At 37.1% G+C, this 12,086-nt stretch overlaps 1 protein-coding gene across 1 annotated transcript in view; it reads right to left on the bottom strand.

Annotated features, from left to right (window-relative positions):
- LOC149773990 (GATA-type zinc finger protein 1-like) overlaps positions 1 to 3,683 on the bottom strand; it is a 38,014-nt gene extending 34,331 nt beyond the window's left edge. The window contains exon 1 of the mRNA XM_089945920.1: positions 3,517 to 3,683. Within this exon, the coding sequence (XP_089802046.1) occupies positions 3,517 to 3,596 (80 nt within the window). The 5' untranslated portion in view covers positions 3,597 to 3,683. The remainder of the gene's footprint in view (positions 1 to 3,516) is intronic.
- Positions 3,684 to 12,086: the final 8,403 nt, after the last annotated feature.

Genomic DNA, 12,086 nt, shown 5'->3' with positions numbered 1-12,086 from the left:
CACACAAGTGTTTTAGTGGCATCAACTGAAAGATCTTTGCGAATTGAGCTGATGCGTCTCAGCTCAAGATATGCAGCCTTGCATATTCATGACATGTTGGTGCAATGTGAGAGTACTGTCCAGAGTAACACCTAGGTTTCGTACTGATTGTGTGAATTTAATGTTGGTGTTGCTGATATTTATTGTATGAGGTAAAGAAAGTGAATGAGAAAGTCTTTGTGTTGTGATCCGAATGGCCTCAGTTGTATCATCATTCATCTGCAGCTTGTTACATGTCATCCATGATTTCACATCAGAAATGCATCTCTCTACACCTTGGATGGCAGCATCAACTTCAGTTGGGTGGCTAGATTTGTATATTTGGGTGTCATCAGCGTACAATTGGTGAGACACTGTATGATGATCTATGACACTTGATAGCGACTGAGTGTACAGAATGAAAAGAACAGATCCAAGAACAGACCCCTGTGGAACACCACAACATAGATCAACTAGGCTGGAGTGTATTCCATTTGCAGATACAATTTGTATCCAGTTGACCAATTAGGACTTGAAACCACAGTACGGCTGTATCATGAATGCCAAATACATGCTGGAGACGGTGAAGTAATATATCATGGTCTATTGTGTCAAATGCTGCAGACAAATCAAGGAGGGTGAGGACTGTAATCTTTCCGCTATCCAACGCAGAGAGAATGTCATTAACTGCTTTTAGAAGAATAGTTTCAGTACTGTGGCAAGGGCGATATGCAGATTGTACATTGCTAAAATGACTATTGGAATTTAGATGAGATACAAGCTAGGATAGAGCAACCTTTTCTAAGATTTTTGATATGAATGGGAGATTATAAAATGGGCGGTAATTCTTTAAATCGTTATGGTCTAGTGTTGGTTTCTTCAGCAGAGGCTTTACAATTGCAGTTTTGAAAAATTATGGGGATTCCCCGGATGAGAGAGATAGGTATTAATAACATCAGTTAGTGAAGGCAATACTGGATCTAAGCACTCAAGAAGCAGTGATGTTGGAATTGGATCACCATGACTGGTGCACTCTTCATCAGGATTGTACGTACGAAATCCACAGAGACGAAGATACATAAACCTTAATCTGAAAGGCCCAGTTTATCCCAATACATTGGTGAACTTTTTTATATAACGTTCTTAGGGTATTAAATGCACGAAACTTTGGTCTATCTGTATTGGTCAAGTTTCTAATCCCACATCTTAAAGTACATATTAACCTAACCTCTCGTAAGGGGATATAACTCTCTGTACAAAGCATAATTATTCGCTGGTTTCTCAACTCCCAGGTACCCATTTCTAAATCACTTGCTTGGTGAAACTCCCATATTTCTGAACCATAACTGTGAGCAAACCAAACTAGAATCTATAATACCATTTCATTTTGGACTTGAATGAAAGCTTTTTTCTATCTTATTTATATACCAACCTGAATTTACCGTACATCGGTTATATTGGGGGGGGGGGTGAGATTTATTTCACAGTAGGGGCATATACACAGAAAATAATTTTAAAAAATCGGCAAAATTAGAACGCCCACAATTTCGTCTATGATATTTTGTTAACAGTATACCGTCTATCCTCAAGAGTGTGTGTGTGTGTGTGTGTGTGTGTGTGTGCAGCAAGTTTTGTTACGTGTGTGATCAAAGTTTGTTCGCACATACAATATTTTCTCATTAAGTAAAGTGCTTGCAATCCATGTGGAAACTCCACCGCAACAGCACCAGCCATTTCTGAGCTATTTAGCTTATTAAACGGAACATTTTAGTTTGAAAGATCTACATTTAAGCAAATTAACTGTGACACCATATTTGCACAAGTTGAATAACTTGAATGAATTTGCTTACATGGTAAGAATTAAATGACTGACGAACTTTAATTTACCCAAACGATAACTGGAATTTTCAGCTATATTTCCATATCAAGTACCATTTGTATACCACTCTTTCAACCCCGGTGTTCGTACTCTCGAATATAATTTCAGCACTTAAGTACGTGGCTCGAAGACTAAAGCAGTCTAAAAAAAATATTTAAAAGCCTACGATAAAAAATATAACCAGATTCACACAGAAGTAATGTATTTGTTTAGTTGCAATGGTTACAAGATTAGAGAACAACCCACAATTTTTTTAATGGCATGATTTAGAAAATCTGAGGCAAATGAACACATCTGTTATTCTTTCTTTCAATACCTTTAACTGTTATAGACAATCCACAATATAATTTATTAATAAACATTTCATGGGTGTAAAACTTGAAATCAATCAGAATTTATTTAGTATCTTCTAAGTTTTGTGTCTAGTCACACTTTGTTCTTCACATCATTTAAATATCTCTCATATTAAGCATAAAATCCTGTTGAAATTGAACAATATTCATGTTTGTTAGAAGCAGACGTATATAGTCTCATATTTTGCTGAATAAGGGCATTATTTACCAACACTAATATTGTTTCCAATATGCATAGAATCTATACTAATACAGTTATTCACTCTGACATTTTACGTCGAGGTCCTCTACATGGTATCCCAAAGCTGAAAACTTGGACCGTCTCAGTCTCGTGCTTGTATTGAAATATTTTCAACCGTATTTAACTGTACGTAGTGTGCCGTGTACCCAGTATAAAATGGTGATCATTCATTTGATGTGAACATACCACGTCTTTCAACCTACCCTCCCGGTTCTTCGTAAGATGGTGGTTCAAACTCTGATTTTACCAGACACTGTTTAAAGTTTACCGGTACAAGGGGAGTGTGAGACACACCGATACAACTATTCTACGCATGTGTGTGCTAACAAGACGGACGGGGTAATATGCTCATCGCTTTTCTCTCCAGTTGTCTACGGTTAAGAAAATGTCGCGTATTTGTACAACAGATCACCGACGCGGTCGCTATATCTTTTGCAAAGATATGAATGATGCATATTAGATCTGCGCGTTGGGCTCCACATACCACTTTGATCAATAGAGAACATATTTTCTCCATATGACTTCAAAATAAGCGCAGACAAATCCCTGCAATAGAATACATTCTGACTGATCCTGGTATCTATATTACATGATGGTAGTTACAGAGATCAAAACTATTTATAAATTCACTTAACTACAAACAACCTCATTTGTGTTAGGTTCAAAAATTTAACAAAAAGAACTTGTTGAATTGGTCCCTAAACATGAAGCCGTAAAGTTGAGACTACTCGCCCGTTACGTGATCATTATGGTATAAAGCTATTTATGCATTTGTTTCTCACTTCATTTAAAGTGGTTCTTTCCAAGATCGACTAATAAGAATATCTTATTTTAAAATAACTTGGAAACTTGCTAAACTTTGACGACTGTTTTTGATAAAGTGTTAAAAACTAACAAAGCATCAACATTGTTTGTTTCTAGTGTGAGTTTCTTAACTGACCAAAATAATATTAGTATAATGATCAACGTGGTATGACGAACCTTAACGTATTGGGGCTATAATTCGATCATAATTAAAAACTAACCTTCCATCTTCCCGTATCGGACTACAGTTGTAGTCTTTACGTTTATCTCGGTAAGAGCTGCCATTTTCCAAACGATCCATTGCTAAATCTTTCCCAAGACTTTCCAAGTCCAATTCTGATTTTAAACTTGTTAAAAATACAAATAATTATCCATCCGCTTTCTTCTGTTATCGTCTGCTTTCTTGAATTGCAAAGATGATATGCAAATAAATGCCCTGTCTAACAGACTTGCAGGTGTGCTTAAGCACGTGGCGCACGTGCACTTACATGTATTGAAATGCGACTGCGGAGCAACGGATGGAACACGTAAGCTAATATCTGATTTCTCACAACAACAATATAGTCTTTAGGGGTGGGTGGAGGTGAGTGCGATCTGGTTGTTGGAAAAACTAATTAATTCTACCCCACCAGCGCAGCTGTACTGATAAAGGAACAACCAAAATCAATAATTGTTAACTTGGGGAAAAAACACAAAGAAAAACAAAACATCAATAACAAAAACAACAGTATAAGAAGCCTCCAAACACATGCAGCACATGTAAATCATAACACAGTTTAAAAACGAGCATTATGAATCTGCGACATGACATGACAGACTCCTCATATTTGATAACATTACGAAGGGAGTGTCTTCTTAACATGTGATAGGTTTATTAAAAAAATATCTTTGAAAATGTAAAGTTTGAGTAACGTCAAATTTATTGGAATAGTAATATATATTTTAAAAAATCATCCAGCTATTCACGGGTTTATTAAACATAAAATTGTCGTAAACTTATTATTCTAAATATCAACCGCCTGCCCCTGTTGGAAACGGAGCCTATTTTCGATATGGACAAAAAGAGTTACCGTTCTTAGCATAATGTCATCGCTGCCCCTCTTGTATTCATCAAGTATCATTGGTTATTTCAACCGGTAATAATTTCTTTAATATCAGCTTAAACAGTAGACAACAATTTAAAATAATTTTAAAGTTAGGCGTACATTTCACCCTTACGTTTCGCTCCTAATATTTCTTTTTTGTTGTTGTTAGAAGTGTTAAGTGCACTGTTACAAACTTGCAAACTCGTACATAAGGTTCATAACATGAAACGCGTTTGTGCAACAAAATCGAGGTCATTTTAATATATATATATATATATATATATATATATATATATATATATATATATATATATATATATATATATATATATATATATATATATATATATATATATATATATATATATATATATATATATATATATATATATATATATATATATATATATATATATATATATATATATATATATATATATATATAAACATACATACATACATACATACATACAAACATACATACACACACACACAGAGTAGTAGGCAACAGTTTGACTTTTCTTGTATCTAGATCTCATTTTCCTTCCAATTTACTTTTACGAAATGATTTGCATCGTAAACTCTTAAGTCAATCCGTTTCTCAAATCAGAGAGAGAGAGAGAGAAGAAAGAAAGTTCAATCCTCTTGAAAGAGGTGTCACTTGATGATGTTGTAAATACAGCTACATGTTTGAAAATCTTGGCTTGCGAGGGTAGGGGATCGAGCTGTAAAGACAAAAGTCTGTTTGAGCTTCTGGCCAGCAAAACTTTATTGAAATACTCAACATATAAACTTACATTTCAATATCAAACTACAACAAGCTCAATTTTCGGATATAAGAAATACATATAAAACTACGATATTCTTTCACTTATCAACATCATACTTGTACAACATCTGCCGTTTTAGAATGTAATACAGATAATTAAATATCGAATAAATTCACGATAGCAAAAGAATCTAAAATTCAATATTTCAGACTAATACCGTAATTGAAATATATTTTACTGAATTTATTCTAGAAAGTCAACATATTAAACTCTATTATTTAAAAAGTATTTTATTTCTAAATTAACTATTACTGAGCATGAAGTTGGTAGCGAACGTTGCTTTTACTATAATCAATAATATAGTTATAAGTAAATATAAGTTCTTCAAATAATTAACCTTTCAGATACATTATATTGAAGAATAGCGAGAAAATATTAAAATAATCTAATGTTTAAACATACTGATGTTAGTTTAACATCTTAACACTAAAAATTCTTATACAATAAAAAATTGTACATAGATCATAATCCTACCTGTAAAGACAAAAGTCTGTTTGAGCTTCTGGCCAGCAAAACTGGTGTCGGCCCGTGGCTGGGGCTTTTATACCAGTTTCTTAAGACAACGCCAAATATGGCGCGCTCCTAGCTCTTTGCCATGGCCAGAACCTCAAGTGAAGCTTCGTAGTCTCTTACAGGCTATCGTCTGGATCTATGTACGTCATTAGACAGATAATTCTACAACGTCAGCGCGATTAGTAATAGTTTATGGTTTTTTTAGGTTTCCACAATGCGATACTTTACATGTAATTTTTTTGTGCGCCGACCCTAGGATACAAGGAAAATGTATGTATAGACGGTTCGTACTTGATCATAAGAGCGCAGTCTGTATTAAGTAGTATATAATTGTAATACCGAAATAAATGGATTCAGACTCAATATATTTTAATAAAAAATTACTTTCAATATAATTTATCAACTTACTTTTAATACCATTTAGAGAAAATTTTAATCTTGTTACTTGTACTAACAAATTCTGTCCTAATATTACTATCAGTAAACTTATTCTATCTAGGTATTATGCATACTCATATAAATCGTTTCACTATATTTTTTCAAAATTCCAGAGTGTAATAACAGACACAAGGGTTAATCACAAACCAGGCGTGGCAGCTTTAATAAAATGATGTTTTAAATGAAATAAAATTAAGATTTTAAATTTAAAAAATCATGCCCTCTAATTACGGGAGATTAGTTGCTTGTCAGCTATGTCGAATGTTTATTATGTGCACCCGGGGGTTACTGTCAAAGAAAATATTTGCTTTATTGCTTCAGCAGATGGAATAATTAAATTCACATTTGAAAGTAGCACCCACCACTCTTGTAACTTACCTCCAACCTAACAAATTCCTGGTTTCACTAGAGTTAAATGTTAAAACAAGACTTTTATGTGTTATACATATACATTTAAGATTACAAACATTGATGGTAACAGGATTAATACGTTCAGTAAAACAAATCTAATGAATTGAATTATATATATATATATATATATATATATATATATATATATATATATATATATATATATATATATATATACGGGACAAGCACTCCCTGCATATTATATATGCATAAACATGCCAAGGACATACATACATACATACATACATAGCGGGCGCTCTGCAGATATTATGAACTTCTCAGGGAGTGGTGGGTGTAATGTAAAATTGTTTACATTTGCAACATGCACAATGGAGAGAATATTGGTATACCTGCATGCTACGTTCATGAACTGTAGCTGAAAGTTCTTTGGATATTGTACTTGTAGAAATTGTACATGATCTTAGCACACAGCTAACGAAATTGACTGTTCCCTTACACACAAACAATCATCAGCCTGACTTAATCTAAAGTACACTATCTTTAGAAGTTATTAAAATAGGGAAAATTAACTTTGCCTGCCTAGAAAATACCAGCTTCTGAAAGTGCAATGAATGAATTACCAAATATATAAACTGTGATAAAAGTTATCGGGTCTTTTTTATATTTTACCTCTGAAGCCCAGGAAAGAAAATGACCAAGTGGAGCTAACTGTATTTTTATATTTATAGATGTGCACATCTGAAGTAAGACCAAGCTGTATACTCTCTAACCTATATTATACCCATCAATCATACACCAAAAGTAAAGGAATTACAGGTTCTTTGAACAATACCTAAGATATACAATGTCTTTTCTACAAAGCTAGTATAACCAGTGAGGAAACCGTGGAAATTATTTTTCTTTAAAATTGTATTCCTATGCAAAATACGAAACTACTAAGCCACCAAACATCTTCTGTTTTCCATCGCGTCCGATGATGATGCTAGTGGTTAAAGCCCGCCGTAACTACACATGTGGATCCTGAGTCCAAAGCTGGATGCATACTAGATATTACATGTTGGGCATGGAAAGTCTGTAGCCGCGATGGTCTGGGATGATGGGATGTGTTGTATTTCTCTCGTGGCTGTGAGGCGTTGGCGGCGCTCATCATCCATTAGTTCGACAGGCTTTGCGATGTGCATGCGCCAGGTAGACAAATCCATGACCGAGCCTTCCAGATCGCTGGGTTGGATTCCGTACCATCTCAGGTTGCACTTAAGGCTGTCTTTGTACCTTTTCCTATGCGCCCTCGTTTCCTCATTCCCTTCTTGATCTCTCCGCAGATAAGCTGTATCGGTATTCTGGCCTCCTCCATCCGAATGACGATGCAAAGCCATCTTTCTGCTAGCTTTCATTAGCAGTGCAGCAGTGCTAGGTACACCGGCCCTGTTGATTACTTACACGTTGGACACCATGTCTTGCCATTGGATGTGCATGATTCGCCGTAGTGAGTGCACGTGGAACTGCTCTAGATGATTTACGTGTCTGTGGAACACGGTCCAGGTTTCACAGCCGTAGAGCAGGGAAGTGAGGACGATAGCTTTGTAGACATTGATCCTGGTGGGCATCCGAATGCCTTTTTGCTGCAGGAGTCTGATACGAATTCTTCCTAGGGCTTGGTTTGCTATCCGGATCTTGGTCATTGTTTAAATGTCCATAGATCCATCAGAAGACATTGTGCTTCCCATGTATGTAAAGCTTTGCACGTTCTTCAACTCTCTTCCCTTGATCTTGATGGTGGGTTGTGGTAGGTTTTTGTAAGGAGCTGACTGAAGGAGTAACTCTGTTTAATCCAGGCTTATTGTCAGACCAAGCAGGCTGGACGCCTCAGAGAACTAATTCACAATGGTCTTTAAGTCATTTTCCTTGTGTGTGTCATAAGTGCACTGTCATCTGCAAACAGAGCTTCAAGAAGTAGTCATTCCAGTGTCTTTGTTCTTTTCGAGAGCCGACGCAAGTCAATCCATCAAAGCAATACTGGATGAAGACTCCAATGTCTAGGTCCTTCATTGCATGGAGTGAAGAAGGGGTTGAACAACACAGGTCCGAGCATACAGCACTTTTTCACACCGGTCGAGACGCCAAAGTGCTCTGAGTACCTGAGTACTCCCTATTGGCCAAGATCTCTCCAGTCATGTTGTCATGGAACAACTGGTTAAAGGTGATGATATTTCTGGGGAAGCCAGGTTTTCCAAGGACAAACCACAGGGCTTCTGTATTTACAGAGTCAAAAGCTTTGGCACGGTCAATGAACACTGTATAGCGATCCATGTGCTGTTCTACGCGTGCGTTTATCCTGTATTTGCCTCACAGTGAAGATCATGTCGACGGAGGTGCGGCCTGGACAGAATCTACACTGTGATTCAGATAGCATTTCCTCTTAGATGATTACCGGCAAGTATGTTTAGGATGGTGCGAGCAAGAACCTTCCCTGCAATGGCAAGCAGAGAAATTCCTCTATAGCTATCGTTGTCAGTTTCAGTGCCTTTATTCTTGTACAGGAGATGATAGTGGCGTCTCGTAGATCTGCAGGCATCTCCTTCTCGTCCCAGTTTTTGGTGAGGATGATACGGAAGGCTGCAAATGCTTATGTCCCGAGAGCCTTGAATACCTCTGCAGGGATTTCATCTTTACCTGGTGCTCTGCCACAGTTCATCTGTTGGATTATTGTCCTATGATCCAGAAAGATCATTCATGCATACATACATACATGCTGTAAAGAGGTGGTGTAGATGTGTGATTCCCCCCCCCCCCATGGGTTTTTGGTTATCGTTATCTAGGAGTTGATAGACCACGGTGTTATTGCCCGGATCGAGTAAACAATAAAATAATATATGAAATTAAGGAATGGAATAACAGAGATCTGAGCACAGATATAGAGCCATAGCAATTTAATAAATTACATAAACAAAATGAAATCGAACTTGAAATTTGAATGATTCCCTTTCTCTTAGAAACAGAATTATAATATTTATGCGAAGTTCAATTAGCCGTTCTGTTATACTAATAGAAAAAATATCATCATATAAACGAGAGACTGATCGAACTCAAATTGCCGGCATCTCCGCATCATCTGGTGCTTTCGGTCTTTTCCAAACCACTGTTGGTGCTAGGTCGGCGTTTCTGTATTACTATCTGTCTTTCTGTCGCTCTCACCTCTTCGGGTCATCAAGGTTTTGGTTGCAGACAGCGCAGTTTTCTACCATGCGTCATGTATGGAGCTTTTTTCTTTTTCCTTCAAATAAAACACTCTCAAACCTATTAAAGTGAATTTATGTTCTGTTTAGCTGCTCTCGCATTCTTACTAAGATCACAGCATAATCATCACCCTTATACACTATTACTACCCCGCTGTGGCTATCATAATGACCAGCTGCAATATGCCGGTCGGCATACACTCCTCGATCCTGGGTTGAAACGAATTTACAATTTAATTACACACGAACTGATGAACTTCACTCCTCGTCCTTAATACGTTACTTTTTTGTTTGTTGTTGTTGAGTTTAATTATAGTGGCGTGCGCAGAATTGTGCATGTGCCACTTTTTTCTGACTGCACCGCAGTCTGCTAGTTGTTCCTGGGGAAGTGAATGGTGCCACCTCCCCCAGGCTTTTATGGATTCAAGGAACCCTGATAGTTTGGTCTCAATCTGTGGGTCCATAAAGGTCCCTTACAGTTGAATGGTTGGCTGTCATTAGGGGGAAGGAGAGCTCGGGAACGGTCCTGCTTGCTTTCCATCGCTGGTTTCTTGTTGATTTGCCTGGTGTTTCTTGAGATTTTTTTTCGATTTTTTTTTCTTCTTCAAAATGTTCTAAAGGGGGGGGGGGGATGTTCTATGCTGTTTATAGAGGTTCTTAGTAGAAATCATATATGAAGCAGCAGAGGGGGCGAATCCCACAACTTTTAGAAGCCTCCAAACGCCGAAATAAGCCCTTTATAAAACCCACGCTTCATTGTAAACGCAATTGTCGCCGTTTTGTTGTCGTCGTCAGAAGAGGGGCCGCCTACAACTTCCAAACGCCGAAATGGAGGGCTCTAAGCCTACGCCGTTGTAAACGTAATTGTCGCCGTTGTTGCTGCGTTTTGTTGTCGTCGCCACCTCTGCTGCTCTGAATTAAAAATTTAAGTTAACAATAATGGCCAACATTGGAGAACCACATTCCGCTAGATTAGCTCGAGAGCGACTAGCCGCAATAAAAAAATTTGTTCCTGTGAGAGATTCTGTAAGACAAAAATTACAAGAACGACAGCAAGTACAAGTTGAATTTGCGACAGGTGCAGAACAATTATTTAAACCCGTCACAACAGCTACTGAAAAAGCTGCGGCGATCACTGAAAGAGCTTTACTGGGAGATCCCAGCGACGGAACAAAAGGTATTCTTCCAGTGCTAAAACAAACCGCCGAGCAGACTGAAAAAATTGCTAGAAGAACTAAAAATACAAAAAAAAAACTTTTACAAGATCTTCCAACTGATATAGCTGCAGCTCAACCCGGTGAAGAAATACTTGAAGGCATTGAACAAATTCGTACTCAACTCGCGTCTAAACCAAAAAAAGGAAAATATTGGACTGATTGCAAAATTTAAAAAGAATGTTATTGAAGATATTAGAAATACTAAAAGAAAAGAATTGCCTGAAAAAATAATAATTAGTATATTTGATAAACCTAATATCTTAAAATCCGGTTTTGAAGGAGTAACCGACGACAGTCTTATTAAGTGGATATATCGCATATATGAAAACAAAAAACAAACCAGAGATGATGATTTAAATTACAGAATTATTGATGAAGAAGTAAAAAGACTTTATAAAGAGAGAATAGGACAACTAGAACTCCAGCAGGAATCTTCATATCAACTTCCTCCACCTCTGCAACAGATAGAACAACAACAGTCTTCTTCGCCGGAACTTAGAAAAAAGGAGTTTCTTAAAAAAGCAAGATCCTTATCTAAGAAAAGCACAACAGAAGGAGCAACTGGCAGTGGTTTGGGGGGTGATTTTATTCCCTGCCCTAACAATATTATCAATGACGTATAACGGTTAGAAGTTCTCATAGGAGGAGCGCGGGCTGGAAATAACTCGCCAGAAACAATTAATGAAGCGGCTGATATCTGTCAGCGATTATTTCAAGGTGGTATCATGGATGCTCGCATCTACCGAGAACTTACTGATGAACTTGTTGACAGCGACTAGTTAGATAAATAACTAATTAAATAAAATGATCGTACACAATTCTCATCGTAGACCAGTTATGGTCAGAGTTGTAAACTCGCGACTACCAGTATACAGGATGACTTATGGAAACGGATTCGGCGATGTTGTTCGGGGTTTATTCGCGGGGATGGCACCTAAAGCAATACCAATCGCAAAACAATTATCAATGAAAGCTATGGATGTTATCAGGGATAAAGCTACTGGCGCTGTTGGTAGCGCTGCCGATAAAGCATTCCTGGCAATCAAGGACAGACTAGCACGATTAATACGCAGAAAACCTCCACCGGTAATATTACCAGC

This window comes from Sinohyriopsis cumingii, unplaced genomic scaffold (genome assembly GCF_028554795.1).
Source record: "Sinohyriopsis cumingii isolate HCF-2022 unplaced genomic scaffold, ASM2855479v2 utg000459l, whole genome shotgun sequence".
Taxonomy (NCBI): Eukaryota; Metazoa; Mollusca; class Bivalvia; order Unionida; family Unionidae; genus Sinohyriopsis; species Sinohyriopsis cumingii.
Note: the sequence above shows the minus strand (reverse complement) of the source record. Positions and strands in the feature narration are given on the sequence as shown.